The sequence below is a fragment of the Anabrus simplex genome, chromosome 1, assembly GCF_040414725.1.
Source record: "Anabrus simplex isolate iqAnaSimp1 chromosome 1, ASM4041472v1, whole genome shotgun sequence".
Classification (NCBI taxonomy): Eukaryota; Metazoa; Arthropoda; class Insecta; order Orthoptera; family Tettigoniidae; genus Anabrus; species Anabrus simplex.
Genome location: NC_090265.1, coordinates 192,754,244 through 192,777,442, shown reverse-complemented (window position 1 = coordinate 192,777,442; position 23,199 = coordinate 192,754,244). Strand labels below are relative to the sequence as shown.

The window sequence follows — 23,199 nt, the reverse complement described above, 5'->3', positions numbered from 1 at the left end:
TCTCTCTCGATCTCTCTCGACCGCGCGTCAAAATTTCTTTTTTATTTATTTCATTATCTTCTCCATTTTCTACCTTGAAAGCCTTGCAGGCGGCCATGGACCGGGGGTGACAGTGGCTCTTGAGCGGCAGTGGTCTAGCGCCGGGGATGTCTTGGTATGACCGCGACAGGGTAACCAGTGCCGAAAGGAGATATGGGATTGCCTGGTGGGTTTAGGGAGGTTTCTCATAACTTCTCCTTTACGGAGGGGTGGAAGTAGCTGGCAGAAGACTAGCCTTTGCACCTCAAGTTATTCTGTACTCTTGTACTAGGCTATGTTCCTGCGCTAGTACTCGCTTGTCGGTCATTTGTCCAAACAGGTAGGTCACCACGGGCTGTGAGGCGGGGCGGAGCCTCACGGCCCCCCCCCCCCCACAAAAAAACCATTTGTCCAAACAGGTACGTCATCACGGGCTGTGAGGCGGGGCGGAGCCTCACGGCAACCCTCCCCCCCCCCCCCCCGCCGCCAAAGACACATACTAACACAGCTCTAGTCTCTTTATCTCACCTAGAAAAAGGCAAACCTTGTCGAGCTGGGCTGAGCGATGACCGTCCGACCAGGCCTCCAGTGATTTCCATCTCTTCGGATCGTTGATGAAGCACGAGGATGAACGTCGTGACGTGGCTACAGAAACCGGAAGCAGATTTCTGTCTTGCCAACATCGATGTCTTGATATAGAGGAACAAGAGCTTGGATAAGAATAGTGAGTATGCTGAATAGCAATTACTACAATGTATTCTTTTATCTGCTTGTAAAATAAAGTTTCTCCGTGCAAGATCTTGTTTCCTTATTTTGTTAAAGGTACATTGTACTTATAACACATGGTGCCCGTCATCGTTGAAGGGTCTACCTTACAAAGGCTGCACCACTCTTAGTAATAAGGCATACAAAATACACCCTGGGGTGTACAAAACTCCCGGTACTTGCGGCAAGGTATACATTGACCAAACATTCCGGTTCCATTGATACTCGTATCAAGGAACACCAACGTAATATCCGTCTCAACCAGCCAGACAAATTAGCAATAGCTGAGCTCACCCTATCAACGAGTCATGGCGCGTTCCAAGATGTTCGACTACTACTAACATGTTTTTATTCCTTTCTTGAAGAAGGAGGTGAGCCTCTTAGACGGTCACGCCGTCTCTCAGACCAGAAGATGCTTGGAGAAAGTGAGGGGGTAGGTGTTCGTTGCCTGTACTAGGAACTGTCTCGGCATTCACCTTAGTGCAGGAGAATGGCAAACAACGGAAAACAACTTTCAAGACAGCCGAAGGTGGGGACCAGCCCCTCTCCGTCTCCCGAATTCAGAGGCGTAGAGGTAGAGCCGTGGCTATCTCTCCTGTGCTCAGTTAGCCGTGGTCACTTGTGGGCCCAGACTCATCCTCCATCCGTCGACCAGATGTTCGAGCTCTAACCCACACTAAACACTACAGGTCTGGGATTATACGGGAAGCTGTGGAAATACGTATTTCAACAGGGACACTCGCTGTTACTTAAGTAATACGTGGTTGCCAGCCATTAAGGATGTATATAGGTAGTTCTCTTCTCTGTGCTTTCACTATTATTACTTTTTTCCGATTTTTTCCAAATTTGTATTCTCATCACGAAATGGTTCACACTCCGCACAGGGAGTCATCTAGTGGCGAACGAGAGTATCACTTACTATAGACAACAGTAAAGCATTCTTAAGTTCAAGTAATTCAAACCTTCATTCATGTTTAGAGAAGTCTTGCTCGTGAACAGACGAGATTATCTTTTGAAGACGCAGAGCAAAGTTCTCTGTGAAAAAGAAAGCCCAAAAGATTATTATTTTATCTACATACAAATTATTATTATCTATGTAACGTCATCATCATTCATTGTGCAAAATTAAATCACCAGTATACTGTATTTCAAGGAAAATGTGTCGGTAGATGCAGAGTGGGTCTCGGCCCTCAAGTGGCCACGGCTGGTCCGTTGTCTAACAGCTCTGCACTCTGACCGGCCAAAGGAGCAGAGAAGGGATGGCCACGGCTCTTCCGTGGCTCTACGCCTCTGCATTCGGGAGGAGGGATAGGGCTGGACCTCACGGTTGGCCCCAAACGTTGGCTGTCCTGAGAGTGGTTTTCCGTTGTTTTCCATTCTCCTGCACTAAGGCGAATGCCACGGACAGTTCCTAGTATAGACGACGGCTGCCAACCCAATCACCTTCTCCTTCACCGTCACAAATCTCCCGGCCTGAGAGACGGCGTCACGATCTAAGATGTCCGCCTCCCCTTTCTGGGGAGGAATGAAAGCATTTTCGTATTAGTAGTAGTGGAAAGTGTGTGTTTGGTGGTTACTTACACTAATGCCTGTATTTCATGTACATCATCCTTTAATTAGTAAGTTTCATTTGTAAATGGTCTGAAGGAATGCAGTTTATCAATTTTCTATTGACTCAAGGGGAACTGGGCAACCATCCTAAGCAAATATGAAAAGTTCCAACAATGCTTAGAATGAATGTAATGGCCAAAGAAATACAAGCACCGTAAAGGGCTTGAAAATGAAACTTGTAAACTCCCAAAGAATTTCGTCTTCTACAGTTAGATGGCTCCAACATCGATTTGCTAGCTCACTCCCACGCACTAAAAACGAACCTAGAACTTACGAAATTTAATTTTTGTTGTTAGTAAACCTTTTTCTCAAGAATGATTTTTTTAATGTACCGAGGTTGTCAACACTTCAGCTGGTTCCTCCTCTACTGTAATCTAAATATCAGATGCTTGTAAAAATGTTCTCTAGCCAATCAAAACCGGGGTTGTGTACAGGAATCCAGCCTATCAGCAAAGTGTGGTTGAATTTAATCGGGAAGCTTCCCCCAACGGAACTACATAAGCAGGGCACTTTAGAGCTGTCTTGTCTAAATTTCTCCAGTGCCTGGGAGTGTGACTTGACGGAGGCCTAGGAGGCAGGGGCACGGCCTGCTTGAAGAATGTCCAGCTATACAAGGTAATGGCAGAATTTTCTTAAACATGTGATAGCGCCTGCAGATAGTTTGAGGGGAAGGTTTTAGCCATTTTCTTTTAATGTCATGTTGTAAACGGGTGGTATAAATGTAGGATTTTCGGCGAAGCCTGAGGACTCTGTTTCTATTCCCTACCGGGAAATATGTAATGTAAGGGAAAGAAGAGTGGTGACCCTCTGCCGTCTCCCAGTCAACCTTGCAATTGGGTGACTAAAGTTTTAATGTCATTTTGGAAACTGGTGGTATAAATGTAGGATTTTCGGCGAAGTCTGATGACTCTGTTTCTATTCCCTACCGGGAAATATGTAATGTAAGAGAAAGAAGAGTGGTGACTATCTGCCGTCTCACATTCAACCTTGCAATTGGGTTACTAAAGTGTTCAAACTCTAAATTTTGTAAATCTCGTCTTGGCTTTAAAGGTTCCTCCTTTAGTCATCCTCTTGTAGTATGATATAACGTCTGTATCTTTGGGCCGTAAGCCCACTCAGGTTCTTAGTAATTTCTATAAGGAGTGTTGGAGTTTCGAATTCTTGCCTTTCGTTAATGGCCGGCTATGTGCAACCTTTTCTATTTTACTCTTTAGGCCAGGTAGTATGGGCAATTATGCCCCTTTTTATCCTGTATTATCCATAAGGCAACAGTTCTTCGTTGCAGCTCAAAAACGCTTAAAAGCCTTGACATTCACTAAACCAACCATCGCAAAGGAGTAACCTAAGTCTAGTGGTAGCCCATGTCTTGGACTCCGCATATGCCACTGCTGCTTTGGATGACTTCCTTCATAAAGACAAGCTATAATAAGGTAAAGAGGTAAATACATGGATAATGAATACATAAATAATGTAGTAAATAAGTAACGGATTTGTCTGAAATTATTAGAATGGAGAAGAAAACACTGACGACAAGAATCAATTTTTAATATTATGAACAAAGGTGAATAATAATGATGAATACAAGAAATTGAAAAGGCTCTTAATATACAAGATTTAGGCTGCCGAGTGTAGGTCAATGTTAGAAAAACGTGAAGAGTCTGAAGAATTTACTACACGCGAAGACACATTTATTATGCATAACTATTTCAAAGAAAATACAAATAAAATGACACAAGACACAGTCAAAAATGTCTTTAAATAAGTGGAAGCTATGCTAAGCTCAGGTACTGGATCCGTGGTCTCCAAATCGCTCCATTGTAGACATTTTATTTTATTCATTGGTTTGATGGTTCCTGCGATGTCGTGATTAATGAGTAAGTGGTATTTCACATTTGTATATACATATTTTAGGAACCTTTCATAATCTAAAAAAGATATGATGTCTGATCTAGTTGCAGCAATATGACATTAACAGCGGTTATCATCTCAGACAGGTTTTTACACAAATAACAGTCTTCTGCTACCACTTTTTCCAACAACTCTGGGGTCGCGTGTGCAAACTGTGTCGCTCATGTGGATTCGCCATGTTTTACGACCGGATGCCCTTTCTGACGCTAATCCTATGTAGAGGAATGTAATCACTATTGCGTGCTTATGTGGTGGTTGGTAGCGTGGTGTGTTATCTGAATATGAATAGCATAGTCTTGGGCCAAACACAAACCCCAGTCTCCGGGCCAGAAGAATTAATCATACGCGATTAAAATCCCGGACCCGGACAGGAATCGAACATGGAACCCTCTGAACCGAAAACCTCAACGTTGACCATTCAGCCAGGGAGTCAGGTCTTACAAAAATGGGAATAGTTTATTTTATGAAGTAAGAATGATAAGAACAATAAAATGCGGAAGGTATGGTTAAGTCCACCTCTGTGGTGCAGTGGTTAGCGTGATTAGCTGCCATCCCCGGAGAGCCTGGTTCGATTCCCGGACGAAATTCAAAAAGTTGTACGAGAGCTGAAACGGCGGCCACTCAGCCTCGGGAGGTCAACTGAGTAGAGATGGGTTCGATTCCCATTTCAGCCATCCTCGAAGTGGTTTTCCATTGTTTTCCACTTCTCCTCCAGGCAAATGTCGGGATGGTACCTAACCTAACGCCACGGTCACTTCCTTCCCTATTCCTTGTCTATCCCTTCCAATCTTCCCATCCCCCACAAGGCCCCTGTTCAGCATAACAGGTGAGGACGCCTGGGCGAAGCACTGGTCCTCCTCCCTAACTGTATACCCCCGACTCGATTTCTGACGCTCCAGGACACTGCCCTTGGAGCGGTAGAGGTGGGATCTCTCACTGAGTCCGAGGGAAAAACCAACCCTGGAGGGTAAACGGATTAAGAGAGAAAGAAAGAAAGAAAGAAAGAAAGAATGTTTAATCATTCCATAGAAATTAATTTATTTTTTTTAATGCGGAAGGAACCGAAAATACGATAGGAAGGGAATTCCGGTACATCAGGTGAAACACATTTTAACGATTCTTTCTTAAGATAATGCTTTACGCTATTCACTACGTCAAAGCGTATTTATTTTCAAAAAAGTTAACTATGTAAAAGTACTCTTTGTTGTTGTTGCTATTTGCTTTACGTCGCACCGACACAGATAGGTCTTATGGCGACGATGGGATAGGAAAGGCCTAGGAGTTGGAAGGAAGCGGCCATGGCCTTAATTAAGGTACAGCCCCAGCATTTGCCTGGTGTGAACATGGGAAACCACGGAAAACCATCTTCAGGGCTGCCGACAGTGGGGCTCGAACCCACGATCTCCCGGATGCAAGCTCACAGCCGCGCGCCTCTACGCGCACGGCCAACTCGCCCGGTAAATTACTCTTTAGGTATAGGTAAAATACAATATTAATCACGTCCGTTATTTAGAACACTGGTATGAAATTGAAATGAAAGCTGTAAAGGGATACGAGAGATTAGATAAATAACGTATACATTATAAGTACCTGGAAGAGAAAGGTACACTATACATCGATGGCCTAGGTCTAATACCACGTATCTCACAATGGTCTTCCTATCTATTACTCCCTTAAGACTGGTCACACTTCCCAGCCACATATGGATATGTAGTCTATCAGCGCAATTTTCGTTGTGTTCATTTTCCTATGCCTACGTGTAAGGGAAAATGTACCTCACCGTACTATACAGTACTGTAGGAATGTATGTTTACATGACCTACTTACGCACTCCTACAGTATAATGTATTTAAGGATCATTTTACTTCACACATAATCATATGAAAATTAACACAACGAAAATTGTTCTAATGGACTGCATATCCATATGTCGCTAGAAGTCGTGACAAGTTGTAAGCAAAATAATGGATAGGAAGGGCATTGTCAGATACGTGGTATTATAAATAGGCCACCGATATTAGACTAGGCGTTGTATCCACCAGTGACGAGTCAGTTCTTATATACTCGCAAAAAACGTATCTTCATAATCTCTTGTCCGGTACCTTGCCTGAGTCCTTCAGTTCAGAGGGTCCCGGGTTCAATTCCGGGCGGGTTCGGGGATTTTAACCACGACTGGTTAATTCCCTCGACTCGGGGACTGGGTATTTGTGTTTGTCTCAAAACACTCCTATTCACATACACACAACACTACTATCACGGCAACAAGCAGTAGTGATTACATCCATCTACATAGGGTTGGCGTCAAGAAGGCCATCCGGCCGTAAAAGAGGGCCAAGTTCTCATGTACAACACAGTTCGCACTCATTAACCCAGAACGTTGTGAAAAGAGCGGTGCAAGAAAAAGTATCTTCAGCAGTAAAGCTATCTGGCGGAGATGGATGGCAGCAGAGGAAACAGCACACCGCAGAAAACTGTGTGTGCCAGTTCATTATGCAATAATATTCAGTAACGAAATAATAAAACCTTCATAGGGATGCGATGAACTAGATCAGAATGACTCTGGCAAGGAGTCAGGAAGGTGCATCTATCGACTAGGTCAGGGCCTCTCAAACGCCCAAAATCTCACGCGTGCAAATCAAGGTGCAGAGACTCCGTGCACTGTGCATCGGTCCGACTCGGCTCAACTCGGCTTGACTCGGATGGTGTATTGTGCTGAAGGCGCCGAAGCGTTCGGTGATAAACGGATTGTTTATCAGTGAAATAGATAAGTGTAAGACAACAACGTAATAATGGAGCAATCTATTTTGAAGAAAGGAAAGACTTCCGAACGTCCATTTCAATCGAACTGGGAACTTTCGTATTTTTCTCAGCCAAACGTTTAATAGGTGGGACAATAATTACCTTATCACCAAAAAGATCGGTTTTTAAAAATACAAAGGCTTCGTCGAAGGAAGATTTTCCTAAGTTGCATTGAAAAGCGGCTAAGATTATTTCTATGTTTCGTTGCACATGCATACGTTAAAGGTTTTTTTCCTGTTTTGACTTGTACGAAAACTAGATTGCGTGCGAGTATTTCTGATTGTAATTTAAGGAGCGCTTTCACAACTGCTGTCAGTCGATCCCTTGTTCACCGGGCCAGTTGGCCGTGCGATTAGAGGCGTGCGGCCCGTGAGCTTGCATCCAGGAGATAGTGGGTTCGAATCCCACTGTCGGCAGCCCTGAAGATGGTTTTCCGTGGTTTCCCATTTTCACACCAGGCAAATGCTGGGGCTGTACCTTAATTAAGGCCACGGCCGCTTCCTTCCAACTCCTATCCCATCGTCGCCATAAGACCTATCTGTGTCGGTGCGACGTAAAACCACTAGCAGAAAAAGACAAAACGATCCCTTGTTCCAGATATTAAATGTGTAACTGCGAAGAAATAGGAAAAGAAGAGCTAGAGAAGACAAATTGTATGCTCAAACCAAACTGAAAGAAGAGGGTTTAAAAAAAAAAAAAAAAGAAACTGGTGATATTGTCGCATACAACAGTGTCTTCACTCACCGCACATAATCATTTCGCAGTGAGGGGAGAATCAGCGGGGAACGTGAAGAAGGCGGAGACAGGCCGAACGGGTGAGACAGGTGTAGGGAAAGAGGAGTAGCGGTTTGCACTCTGGTCAACCTAGTGAAGTCATCTCCTGCACCTTGCAGTACCTGGACTAGGTAGTAATGCTTCCACTCCCTCCCAGTACGTCTCGCCTGGCGCTAGGAGACGCTTATCCCTCTTTGTGGTTCCTTTTGTAGTTTAAATCTATTCTCCTAACCAAAAAATATATGACAATTATTTTATTGCTCAAGTCGACGTAATATACAGTATATAGACAGTACATGTGTTATCTGAAAGTTGCATTTTATTCGTACATGATCTAAAACACTTTCAAGTGCTAGCAATACTCTACAATCCGTCTAAGATTCCAGTTACAACCAGGGAATGATACAAACGTTACAAAAGTTATGACGCGCCAGTATACGTAAATACCCTCTGAGGAGTAAAACAAAAAATAAGTAACTTTAGAAAGAAATAGGTCAGGGGATGGTAATACATTCTTCAATACAGTGAGAACTGATGAATCATGTACGATAATAGGATGAAATATGCACTGGGGAGTATAATATAGCTGATTACAGAGAAATTTAGAATGTTGTTACTGACTACGCAGGCAATATAATTGGTCTGGCATGAGAGCAGCAGGAACTAGTACCCACGAAAGCCAAACTCATCCAAAAAATTAACTTCTAGGCCTACTCAAAACGTATATCAAAATTTGGCACTAAAATAATAATTGGTGTGTATGCACGTGTCCAAATTACGTACAAACTGGTCAATTTTTTCTACGTTTTTAACTTTCTTTTGTCGGTGAGTGTATAGATATAGTATATCCTTAACAAATGAAAGGTAACGATTTCACTAGGTATATTTAAAAATAAAATTGTAAGTAAACAACATCGTTGAATTTCTTTCAGCCGACTGTATTTGGCCATTTTCAGAAACGAACTTCTGAGGAACATTTCATGTTCTGTGCCTGTACACGTGACATTGTCATCAAGTACTCCTGTCGCGGACGATGACTATAGTCGCTGAAAGTACTCCGACGACATAATGTAGATATGTTCATTTCACACATTTAAAGACACTAAATGAACTAAACAGAACAAGGAAAAATAACTTGTTACAGCATTTTTCGTTGGTTCTGTATTATAAATTTATACTCCTAACTGAAGATCTATAGTAATTATTTTAATGCTCAAGTCGAATTATTAAAACAGCGAAAGGCTACAGTTCATACAGCAATAAATATCAATGCCATTGTTTTGCGTAATTTGATATCAATTGCTGTACTCTGAGTTTTATGCTCCAAATGACTGCGTTCACTAATTCCTTTTTAATGGCGCATTTTGAGAAACGTATCAAAATATAAAGTTTTGTAAAGTGGCCCTTTTAGCTGTCAATAAAGAGGTACTTTGGTCATTTGCCAGTTAAACTGTAAATTGTGTAGGCTCGGTAAGTTTAACTTACTGTTAGGTAAATAGAACTAGTGCTTGTTGTTGCTTTATGTAAAGGATCTATGGATGGCTTTGCCCATGGTGTGTGTCAAATCTCTATGACGTCCTATCTTACTGCGGTGGCCAGGGTAATGCAGCCTATTAACCTATCTTTGCCTGAGTTATTTAGTAATTAAAGTCACGATAAACTGTAATTAATTTAATTTGATACAATAACCACGAAATAAATCCACATATTATGAATTATGCGTAATATATGGTAATCTTAAAATTACATATTGTGGGTCCATGATGTAAGACTTTTTCAAATGTTTTCAATGGTTTTCAAATGATCATTCAATTTTGAAAAACAAAACAGGTACACAGAAAATATAGGTCGGACAAGTGAAGGACTATGTCGCCGGGTTTTCGTAACAACGCCGTGTGACGCATGTCTTATTTTCCGTGAAATGAAAGAAGCGTTAGATAGTCAATTCAATGCTATTTCATTATGCGACTGGCTGTCACGAATGGATAATGATGTAGCCCGAGCATGTACGAACCGTACCACTCGTATCATTTCGTACCAGTCGCGTGTGCTTAATATAAGTCATATGATTCGTGTGATTATAATCTGATAATAGTTATAACGGTGTAGTTCAATCCTATTTAAATTCCTCTTTCCGATGATATCAAGTACGGTAATGTTTCAAAACATATGATGATTTTTGAAATTTCGTACACCAAGTAACCTCTGCCCTAATAGTTCTATGTCTACTGCAATGGCGCCATTTATGTTGGACGACCGTGGCCTTAATTAAGGTACAGACCCAGAATTTGCGTGGTGTGAAAATGGGAAACCACAGAAAACCATCTTCAGGGCTGCCGACAGTGGGGTTCGAATACACTATATCCCGAATGCAAGCTGATAGCTACGTGACCCAAACCGCACAGCCACTTGCTCTGTATGTTAATAAATAACGAAATTCTTAAGACAGTAATTACTGTATTCTATGTGACAGTAAATTTATAAATTTAAAGAAATATATAAAATTTCGTGTGGCTATTCCTAGCCGAGTGCAGCCCATGTAAGGCAGACCCTCCGATGAGGGTGGGCGGCATCTGCCATGGGTAGGAAACTGCGTGTTAATATGGTGGGCGATAGTGTTAAGTGTGGTGTGTGAATTGCAGGGATGTTGGGGAGAGCACAAACACCCAGCCCTCGAGCCACTGGAATTAACCAATGGAGGTTAAAATCCCCGACACGGCCAGGAATCGAACCCGGGACCCTCTACACCGAAGGCCAGTACGCTGACCATTCATCCAACGAGTCGGACATTTAAAGAAATGAAGAGCCTACTTTAAACAGTTTGTTAATAACATTTCTGTAAAAAGTTAAGTGTCGGAAATATGTCCCATATTCAACATTCAAGACGACGATGGTTAGACTCGGTTTCTAACGATTTAAGGATAAGAGGTATAGAACTAAATGAGGCCACAACACTAGTTGCAAATCGAGGATTGTGGCGACGTTTAGTAAATTCTCAGGGGATTGCAGACTGAACGCTGAAAGGCATAACAGTCTATAATGATAATGTATGTTCAACATTGAATGTAGTGATCGATGGTGACACCCTGATTGGCAGTCATATTCACGAGCGTATTTTCACTTTCACAAACCAAGTGGAGGCACAGCATCCATTCGACATCCCAAATTGATCGATGTAAATATATCAATAAATTCATATTTTAGAATTCATCTTGTCAAAAAACTAAAACAATACAGCATTTTATGTTTTTACAAGGTCTACACAATCTATCACTATAATTAATAAAATATCAAATCATCCAATGATCCATAAACAAGCAGGATGAAACAATGCTAAGAAAGCAAAGATGCTAAGCATTTCCATGAACAAAGAAAAGAACACAATATAAATTAAAATAATCAAACGAACTGCAAAAGTGCATGGATATAGCCCGAAAATGGTTGACAAAGCCATACATAAAAAGAAAAAAGATGAAAACAAGAAATATTTAGCTCATTACCATTCACACACTTTGAAAAATAGTAGTTCAGAATCACGAACATTTTCAAGAAATTTAATGTCAACAGCTTTCAGAACTGATAAATAAGCCACAAAAATCTGTAATACGGTAATCAACAAAAAAGACATTTACACCAATTCGGTTGCAAAAAGGTTCGCATGTAGTGATTTATACATGAAGGACTGGTCGGACACTAACACAACGTTACCAAGAACATTTTAAAGACCGAGCTCGATAGCTGCAGTCGCTTAAGTACGGCCAGTATCCAGTATTCGGGAGATAGTAGGTTCGAACCCCACTGCCGGCAGCCCTGAAAATGGTTTTCCGTGGTTTCCCATTTTCACACCAGAAAAAATGCTGGGGCTGTACCTTAATTAAGGCCACGGCCGCTTCCTTCCCACTCCTAGCCCTTCCCTGTCCCATCGTCGCCATAAGACCTATCTGTGTCGGTGCGACGTAAAGCAACTCGCAACAACAACAAACATTTTAAAGCTATTCAATATAACAAATATTCAGCTTTCGCGGAACACATTTTTATAACAACCGTAACTTTCAGGGTATTGAAAAAATATGAAATTAATTTTCAATGGTAACTGCGGCTTAGAATTAAACATTCGCGAAAATATATAGATATTCATGGCGCAGAAAGAAAGAACCCCGTAATATTTTAAATGAAACCACCGTAGATATCATCTTATATCAACCTAGAGTTGAAGTAAGATCACGTACTGCTTGCATACTAGCAGTACGATTTTGAACTCCCGTTAGTACCAGTACAACATCCGAGACGGTATATCCGGTCAGTCCCTCCATAGGTATGTCATAATACAACATTCTTTTCCAATGTAAACGTTAGGTGCTTTCAGTCTCGTTCATTCAGCCTATTTGTTTGTTTTGAAGTGAAAAGACCTTGCCAGCATTTTAAATTGACGACATACGTGGACTTTTACATGTTTTAAATAGGTTTTGATATATCCACTAATGGTGGAATGTAACCTTTAAATACCGGTTATGGATTAAATATTTCGTGCTGATATAGACTAATTTAAAAACCACAATTACAGAATATAAACACGAAAATAAGAAATATTTAGCTCAAAACCATTCACACATTTTGAAAAAGAAATGTTCAGAATCACGAACATTTTCAAGAAATTTAATGCAACAGCAGCTTTCAGAACTGATAAAAAAATAACAAAAATCTATAACACGGTAGTCAACAGAAAATACATTTACACCAATTCAGCTGCAATACCAAATAGCAAACTAAATGATGGATATTAGCTGATACTGGTTCCTGTCTACTTAATTAAACAAGTATAAACGGAACGTTGTTATCAGCGTCAAGTAACATCGAAATACTCAATGTAAAATACGAAGATGAGCATAAACCAACTGCTGCTGTCACCGCTTCCAAATATTTCTTATGAGTGGTCAGGTTCGTATTTTATCTTCAAAGAAGGACTTTCAGGAAAATGCTAAGAAAACGAATATCATTTATGTCTAATAAATCATTCTCAGAGATATATTGAAGCTTCTGCCATGTATTATTACAGCATTAAATACATTGAATCTCACTACACATTTACCATATATCTGCATTGTTATCTCTTTAGGATCTATGACATATTTGACATATATATTGTAATGGTTCTTCTATTATTACTAAATGATCTGCATAATTTAAACCACCCAGTTGTGTTTAATGTAACACTGCTAATTTACAACCGTCAACAAGCTGCCCATAAACATAACCAATAACAATACACGCTTTGTGGTCCTAGTACATACCCTTTGGCATCCAGGTTTCAGCGTGATGGAGTACCGACACATTACGCACTAGTGTTTCGAGAACATCTTAATGACGTGTTCCCAGGATTGTGGATTACCCGCTCCCTTTGAGTGGCCACCACTTAACCCTGGGCATGATTTAATAATGAAACTAATGAGTGACAAATTAACACAAGCATAATTGCAAGGTTATATGAAACCTTATTTGATGTTCCACGGTATAATTGGAAACGAGTCACGAAGTGACGCAAAGTTTCGATGAAAACGTGCCATTAAAATTTCTAATATTCAGTGAAAATTGGCCACAAAATGACACAAATTTACGATTAAAATGAGCCAGTAAAAGGGAAAATATCAATTAAATGGAGACACGAAACTAATACATTATCCCCAAATGACAATAATTTTCAATGAAAATAAGTCAATAAGGCACATATTTTGAGTGAAAATGAACCATTAAATGGCAAAATTTTTCAGTGGATATAGACCACTAATTGACGCAAATTTTCAGTAAAATAGGTTAGTAATGGCACTTATCTTCAGTAAAAATGAATTACAATGGTCCAAATTTTCAATGGAAGAGGAGCCGCTATGCTAAACAAAATTTAAATGAAAATTTGCTACATTTAGTAGCTTACTTACAGTGACAGTTTGTGGAATATAAAGGCAAAAAGCCGACAAATTTTGTATGCCTTGAAGTGGCATAAACAAGAATGTGAAATTCAAATCCATTTGCAATTTTACCTCTTTCCCATATATACACTTCTCTGATTTTTTTTTTTTTTTTTTGTAGATGTGCCTTCTGAAAGAGTAAATATACAAGTAAAGAAAATCTATCTCAGCGGTGATGTGGTCAGGTAAGGATGACTGTACCTCACGGTGTTCTATGTTTTAAAGGTAAAAGAGAGAGCCAGCAAATGACGGTCGAACTTCACCCTCGCAGCGATTGTGTCAGGTAGGCAGGGCGCGCTGCTCATTTGATTACCTCTCATGTGACGTCTGTGAAGAAGCCGAAATCTACTTTACACTTCTCTGTCAATAACGCACCAGTTCTCGTCGCTTCTGCTCGGAGACACAGACACCTGTTACAATTCCGAATGGGGGCATGCTCAAGGCAAGGCCCCTTTATTTGTCGTAGCGAGGTATGGTAACATGTGGTGTCTGGAAGTTTATATTTGACCAAGGGATATATTGTTTTCAATGTACTTCTGTTACGATACAAATATAATCTAGTTGAAACATCTGTTGAAGTCGAAATGTGAATCACAACTGAAATATAGAGAACATGCTGAATTTTTTGCCAAGAAAACACAGTTGTTACATGGTAGCTTTCGTATGAGTTCTCCGACATGTTGGTCTAATAATAATAATAATAATAATAATAATAATAATAATAATAATAATAATAATAATAATAATAATAAGGTATGATCTCCGCAGAGGCCTGGTGCAGGTCCTTCGACGGGACACTCCCTACTTACATTCCCAGCCACCGAGCCACTTACCAATGTAAGTTAACATCTCCAACCCAGCCAATAATCGAACTCCGAATCGATTGGAACTAAGGCCATCACGCTAACCATTTAGCCATGGAGCCAGATGACATTTAGGTTAAAGTTACCTACAAGTGGATGAATATTGTTGCTTGGGTATCAAAATAACGATGGCAGAAGTAAGGAGGATATAAAATGCAGACTAGCACAAGCTAGGAAGGCCTTTCTTAACAAAATAAATTTCCTCGTTTTGAATATTGATATACTGTAGGAATTAGAAAAATGTTTTTGAAGACTTTCGTTTGGAGCGTGGCATTGCATGGAAGTGAAACATGAACAATAACTCGCTTAGAAAGAAAGAAAATAGAAGCTTGTGAAATGTGGTGTTACAGAAGAATGCTGAAGGTGAGATGGACAGATCGAATCACGAATGAAGAGATACTGAATCGAATTGGTGAGAGGAGAGAATTGTGACTAAATTTGACGAGAAGAGGAGATAGAATGATAGGACACATCTTAAGACACCCAGGACTTGTGCAATTGGTTTTTGAGGGAAGTGTAGGGGGTAAGAACGGTAGGGGTAGACCAAGGTATGAATATGACAAGCAGATTAGAGCAGATGTAGGATGCAGCAGTTATGTAGAAATGAAAAGGTTAGCACAGGATAGGGTGGCATGGGAAGCTGCATCAAAACCGTCTATGGACGGATGACTTAAACAACAAGAAGGTGAAAGTAACCAACAAGATTTTTGCCAATGAATCACAATTGTTACAAGGTAGGTTGCGTGCAGTTTCTGCGACATGTAGGTGAAATATACGAACACGTTTCTGGCCAATAAATCTCAAATATTACAAGAAAGGTTGCGGATAATTTCTGCGACCTGTAGGTGAAAGATACCAACAAGTTTCTTACCAATTAATCACAAGTATTGCATGGTAGGTTGTGTATGTTTTCTGTGCCATGTAGGTGAAAATTATGAACAACTTTATCGCCAATGAATCACAAGTGTTATAAGGAAGTTTGCGTATAATGTCTGAAGCATGTAGGTGAAGTCACAGAACTCCCTCTGTGGATGAGAGATAGTGTCGACCTCCGTAGCCCAAGATCTTGGAGTCGAAACCAGCAGAGGGAGTCGGATTTTTGAAAAAGTTCATTATGAACTCCGATGTTGTGCGATGTCGATATGGTGACGCATTTGATGACAAAATTAATTAACACTGAGCCACAAGTTCATTTCTTTTACAATTTGGTTTACGACGCACCGACGCAGATACGCAAGTCTAACACAACGATGGGATAGGACATAGCTTGGAGCAGGAAGAAAACGACCGTTGCTTTAATTAAGGTACAGCCCCAGCATTTTCTGCTGTGAAAATGGGAAACCTCGGAAAATCATTTTCAGGCTTGCTGACAGTGGGATTGGAACCCACTATCTCCCGAATGCAAGTTGAAAGCTACGTGACCGAAACCACGCAGCCACTCGATGGGTAACTGATATCCTGTTTCTCTGTCATCTGGTAGCGTAAAAAGGAACGTCAAAACTGACACACGGGCTGCCTAAATGGCATCATATCAAAATGTCTGCAACACGGTAGCTAAGACCATTCAATTATAACCACCAAATATTCATTGTCATGCATTGATGTTCAGAGGTCTGAGATTCGAGTATCAGAGCAGAGAGAAGTTTTCTGTATGAGGCTTTGCACAATCATTGCAATCATGTATTGTAAAATTAGCTTGATTCCATTCTTGTTGCTTCTCTATCATTCTACACTCAAATACGTAATTGCAGCAACTTCAAGATGAGGTTATTTTGTATCAGGTTTGGGTATTTTTATGATACGGTGCAAATGGAAAACAAAAAAACAAAAAAAAATCCATTGCCCATATGTAAGGTTAAAACAAATACAGAGCGGTCCACCAGCCCCTTAAAATTTATGTAGTTATGTAACCCGTAATCTATAGAAACAAAATATCGACCTCTATATCATACAGGAGTAGTACAAAGATATGTTTGGGTTTGAGTTCGACAATACAGACGGAATCGTTAGTGCTAATGGTAATTCAATGATACAACTCAAATGAAGGCATAAAACGATCGCAGTTGCGAATAACACCTACGTTACGACAGAAAGAGTACTTATGAACAGACTTTTTTGCTTTTCTGGTCATCAGCCCAGAGGCTGGTTGGATCCTCAAATAGCACCGCCAAAGGCTATGCAGTTATAGGGAAACCGCAAAGCCAGTGGCAGAGCCCAAATGAGGCGTACTAGGCAAGATGAGGAGTGAGGTAGTTTGCCATTGCTTTCCTCAATGGACCAGAAGGTGCTACTGCAGCACGACTGATCCTAATAGCAACATCTTTCATAACACTTAGACACTAGTTGTGCTCCAAATGTCATTACTCAGCACCACCCATACCCCCAGCAGCTTCCATATTGTCAGAGCCATGGATGAGACTGGGACTTCAGTGGAAGCTACACTTTGCTCTGGCCTGTGCCAAGAGCCGGATACAAAAATACTGCATCCATCAAGAAATGGCAACAGGAGTTATGAACAGATACCGTGTAGAATACAGACTTACTACAAACTTACTACAAAGTGTCAGGACTACTACTAGGTAAGGCAGAAAAAGTGCTCACGGTTGAGATTACACACCGAAGCCGAACATAGACATGTTCAAATCCCAGTCAGTACTTTCTTCCGTTACGTCTTTTACTGTGGATATGGTACGGGCATATCCCTACTCATTTCCATAGAAAAATGTATTTGGCTCTGAAAAGATCCGTTGTATTGAATGTTACGTAGCTCCGTTTTTGTGAATTCGTGATTTATCCCAAAAAAACATTTCCAAGTGCTAAATATTTAGAAAACTGTAACATTCTTTATTGGTGTGTAAGTGCATCTTTTGAAGGAAAGGTTCAGTAATGAGGACGATGTAACTGTTCTACAACTCACCTTATCCTAGCACCCCGAGTTTTAGCGCGAACCAAATCATTACACCACAACTAGTGCCTTCAGGGAAGCGCTATTCATTAAAATCTGTATGATAGAAAATCGCAGAACAGGTAGGTTTACATTTCATTTATAATATTGGAAACTCTTGTGATAGAAGAATATTTCAGAGTTTGTTTTATAAGTGAAGTGGAAGTATTTCGAGGTAACAAGGTCCTAAATGACGACTATAACCTTTCGCGAAGGAATAAATACTTAAATTGATTGCCGATCAGGGAAAATGATACGGAGCAGCAAGTAGTACTGGCGTACTACAAAGATGAGATACAAAGGCCGTCGGGGGAAAGCGTGAAGGACAACATTATGAAGTATTTGCTGTACTATCATATTCACTATGAAAACAGACCAGATCCCGCTTGGGACATCGAGGCTTTTCTATCAGAGGCCGTACTCAACCGTCCCGAGGATCTGGCCGACATCGAATATTATCAAGACGTCTTCAGACCACTGCAGATGATCAGAATTCTGGGCAAAGGTAAGACTCTGTTTTAGGAAAGACAGCGCCATACAGGCAGACCAACTCTCCGGAGTGGGTAGTGAACCAGGGACCACAACTCTCACCAGACCTGAGATGACGACGTCCACCACGCAGACCTCAAGAAGACAGAGTCACAAGCATCTGGGTAGGAACTCGTGCTCCTCGGCTGACATGATGCCCACGAGTGCGAGAGCCGGACGGGATGTCGCGACACAGGTCATCCTGCCCAACTTCTTCAAGTAGATGCAGAAGACCTACGCCTCCTCCCAAGAATGTTCACCACCAGCACGGACCACCCAGAAAGGGCCCACCACCCGGGCGCAAATGAGGACGGCGCGACGCCCGCGGACAGCGGGAGGCAGCACGGAGGTGGATGCGGACACCCCCTGGTGTTCTGAGGCCACTGTCTAGGCCTGCTAGCCTGCCAGCACCCATTTACAACTCAGACACCTGGATGTTCCCTAGAGGACAAGAACCACATCAGGATGGCAGCACCTACTGCCGCTACAAGCCAGGAAGGGGAAGAAAAGAAGCCGAAGCTACGACAGGTCTGCCCGCGCCCTCAAGGTCCTCTGACCGGGTGGTGGGATGCTACCAGAACGAGGCCTCATCCGCTACCGAGAAGAGACAGTCATCGGGAAGAAGACGCCACCCGCGCACCGAGAAGAAGAAGACGTTGGCCCACCAGGAGAGGGATACCCAGCTGCAACTCACGACTGCACCCAGGGAGGCAATCGGACGAGGAACCAACTAGGAGAGGATCTCAACAGGTAGCGGTAATCAGGTGAGATCTGCAAGTCCCCTTCAACAGCTCTTGCAGTGTTTCCGCTATATAAGGTGGAGCCACAGTTAGGCTAGCTGTAGGCTCTCGGTACGCTGCAATCGCTGTTATGCTGACCACCACCACCAACACCACACAGCTTGTACGGCATCTAGGGCCACCCTGCCTCTCATCGCAGTTGCCGATTATACACAGCCACATAATACGAGTGAGTATTTTTTTTTATTTCTGTGCTGTGATAGAATATCAGATTTCAATTAAGTTAAAAACGAATGTCTTCAGAGTTTTAGTGTTGCGAAGCTAAGTTATGCTAGGTGCTTCCTGGCCAAGAGGATGATTCCAACCTGTAAGAACCTGTAAGACGGAACATATGAGTTTTTACCCATTCCATTAAGTGTTTGTTGAAGCTTGAATTGACTGTAATTTCCTTATTTTTGATTTAATGCTCCAGATTGAGCGAAATTATAATTAGTAGTATGTATGTGGATTATTATATATCTCAGTCGGGATGTCCTGTTGTATATCTCCAGTATCAACGGTTAGGATAGGTTAGAATGCCACGCTGTATATTTTTTTTATCAAACTGAACATTTAATACAGGTTGGGATGCTCTGTGTTAAGTCTAACAGTGTAAATAGGGGTGATAGTGCCTTTATATAAAAAAATTCGAGGTTTAAGATGAAATAATTTACCGTTGAAAGCTGTACAAACTCAATTCGAAGTTGTGTTTACTTTACAATTCTATTAACTATCATCATGAAATTCTGACTTGTTTGTCTTATTAATATCGAATATCTTCCGGCACTAATTTCTAGTCATATTTTACCAGCTGTTATGAGGATAATATTCATGTCATCTCATGTTTAAATCCATAGAAGTAAAGTATGCTTAGGTGACATCTGAAGTAGGCTTCATTTTTCACAGTTTGTTGTTGAGAAGATAGTATGGCTCGAGAATTTTAATCCTAACAGTAATTCAGATGTATTAGCCTTGAGAGTATTTCACAGGATGTGTCTGGAACATTGCAGTTTGTTGTGTGGATTTCATAGGCAAAGTAGGGGCATTTGTGGTCATCGTAGTCGGCCCCGAGTGATCTCTTGCCATGTTGATATGTTATAGGCATATTATGGCCTATAGAAGAACCTCATGTGTGAGTTATGGGCAAACATAAGGGTATTTGTGGTTGTAGAGGAACGCAGAACGCCCACGTAGTTTGTGTCATGCTGTCATGTTACTGACACATTAGAGCCTGTGTTGTAGTGTAGTATGCATATTTTCTATTTGTAGATATGTTGACCAGCTGTGAAGTCAAAAGCAGGTCGTGACTAAAGTTTCCACTGTATATTTATATCTAAGGGATGTTCCTTAGCGAGTTGTTTATGGTTCTAATACGTTATTGGTAATGCTGATGTTAGTGGCATGGGATATTCAAGTCCTATGGTATCTCAAATTGAAGCTTACCTTTCGTTCGAAAACTTCTCTTATTTTAAATTCCGTATGTCTAATTTGTAATCGACATATGGGAACGAGTGTCTCGCTGTGAGAAGTGTGCGGTGGTGGTGCTGTGAAATCACTAATGGCCGAGAAGACAATGACAATGAGTGGTCTTCACGACCTTCCACCTCGCTTACACCACCATGTGTTCGGTCCACTGAAAAAGTTCCCGGAAGGGCAGACGTTAATTTCTGACGACAACACGAAGACCACTTCCTGGCAGTAGTTCCGCGCTCAGCCAATGGATTAGTACTACAGGAGAATATCCAAACTATTAGTACGATGGGATAATGCCTGGACCGCGCTGGTGTCTAATGGAAAAAATTGTCAGTTTTAGAGAACACTACCTGTATTTTGATTTCCCTGTATATTTATTTGTGTGGCTTTAAAAGAAGGGGGCAAATACTTTCGGATTTGCCCTCGTAGAATTTTAGAATCATCATCTTGTAAAGATGCTAGAGAGTAACATTTCTGCTTTATATGGTGAATTAGTTCAGAATTGATGGGCAGTAACATTGTATCTAATGTCCTTTGTAATATTTCGTCTCCATGTCTTCAACTACGATTAATGTATTCCTCACATCGAACATTAAAGCTACATTGTTGTAAGAGAAAATGACGATATGAATTGCGCACAAGAACTATAACACAAAACGGGCCGATGACCTTAGATGTTAGGCCCCTTTAAACAACAAGCATCATCAACATATAACACGAAACGTATCACACTGTTGCAAGGCATTATGGTCTAGGGTGAATATGACATAAAATAACCCTAGTACGTATTTGTAACACTACAGCGATTGTTCATTATGTTCTGAGATCAGTAGGGCTTCCGTTATTGTGCACCAACTCCTGCGGTTTCCAGGTAACACTAGAATTCATGTAGCGACGACCTCACTAACCGTTTTAAGAATATCGTTAAAAGAATAGGTGCAGATGTTTACTAATACATGTTAAAGATTTATAATAACAATATAATAATAATAATAATAATAATAATAATAATAATAATAATAATAATAATAATAATAATAATAATAATAATTTCGTGTGGCTATTTCTAGCCGAGTGCAGCCGTTGTAAGACAGACCCTCCGATGAGGCTGGGCGGCATCTGCCATGCGTGGGTAACTGCGTGTTATTGTGGTAGAGGATAGTGTTATGTGTGGTGTATGAGTTGCAGGGGTGTTGGGGACAGCATAAACACCCACCCCCGGACCATTGAAATTAACCAATGAAGGTTAAAATCCCCGACCCAGCCGGGAATCGAACCCGGGACCCTCTGAACCGAAGGCCAGTACGCTGGTCATTCAGCGAACGAGTCGGGCTATAATAACAATGGTAAGTTGTAACACACAAGCTGTTTATTCCAAAAATCAAGCAGACTCCCGTTCAAAAACTTCTCTAGTCTTACATTCCGTATAACTGTGAGTCTAATTTGTAATCGATGATACTTCAAACGAGAGTTTTAAGAAGCTACCCTGTTTAGAACAAAGTGTCTTCTGTACTTACATAGATGTGATCTCGCTTGAAGCGCTGGTGCAGGTTGGCGATGAAGCTGTCCTCTGTGAGCGGGTCGAGCAGCACCGAGTCCCACGCGCCCACCTCCTGGTCCAGACTCAGTACGTCCATCCCACCCCCTGCAACAGACAACACAACTGATATCTGTTGAACCAATCCAACTATTTGTACCTTTATAAACAATAAGAATGCCATTACAGTACTAATCATGAGGCTAATGCTCACAGAGATAACCTCAAATAGGCCAAACTTTCACTAATATTTTTTTCAGAATTCGTTGAATAGTTATATCTACTTTATAATTATAATAATAATAGTAATAATAATTGTACCGGGTGGTACACCTCCACGCCGCTAATTCAAAAGGTGCGCCAGTTGAAACTCCTCTGCTGGAGGAAACCTGAACTTTATTGACGGTATTAATTTTCTACTTTCTCAGAAGATGTCACTACCTGTAAATTTCGGAGTTTTAGAACTGTGTCATTTTTGATGTTTTTGTTTTGCTTGAAGTAAGAAGTGTGAACTTTCTCTTCTAGAGGACACTACTGAAGAACTACAATAGTGCACCCTAGTGCGAAGAAAAAGAACTGTTCTTTGGAGAAATTTTTATTTCAAAAGTTTGTTTCTTGTTAAATTTCCTTCTGTTATGGTTTAAGTTGGCTGTATACCCCTCTCTTTCTCCTTGTTTTGTATTCAACCAATCCCGAATTTCTTAACTTAATTTTCCACCAATAATGTGTTTCTTCTTCATCTTGTGTAGGGGTTTCTCTTTATTCTCCAATAAAGTGATTGTGGGCGGGTGTTCTCATTCCCCTAACGCCTAGAACCTTCCGCGAGAGTATATAAACTGCTGATTTTAGGGTCTCTGCGCCACTTCTGTTCCATCTTTCAGTGTGTAAAGTACATAGCAGGGGGCGGGAAGCGCCTCTTTCTTCGGCAGCGGTCAACAACAAGGTAATGGCCAATTAATAACTTCTTTCTTTGCTAGCTCAGCAGTTTAACTCTCGGGGCGGGTCCGAAGTTTTTCCGTTATGTAATCTTCCTAAAAAATGTAAAGAATCTGGTATCTATTTTACCTTTTAAACTACGTATTGGGATAGAGAGTGCTTAACCCTCTCGATCTCCCACTCATATTGTTTTGAGGTGAACTTTTTTCTCAACCTATTCTTCCTTAACATTATGTAAATTTGTTTCTTTTCTAAAGTCACCTCCGTAGTATGGGATTAGCCCTTGCATCAGTGGCCTAAG

At 41.1% G+C, this 23,199-nt stretch overlaps 1 protein-coding gene across 1 annotated transcript in view; it reads right to left on the bottom strand.

The window, feature by feature from the left end:
• Positions 1-22,062, bottom strand: part of Myo95E (Myosin 95E) — a 503,326-nt gene extending 481,264 nt beyond the window's left edge. The window contains exon 1 of the mRNA XM_067140340.2: positions 21,943-22,062. Coding sequence (XP_066996441.1) covers positions 21,943-22,062 — 120 coding nt within the window. The remainder of the gene's footprint in view (positions 1-21,942) is intronic.
• Between the last annotated feature and the right edge of the window lie 1,137 nt (positions 22,063-23,199).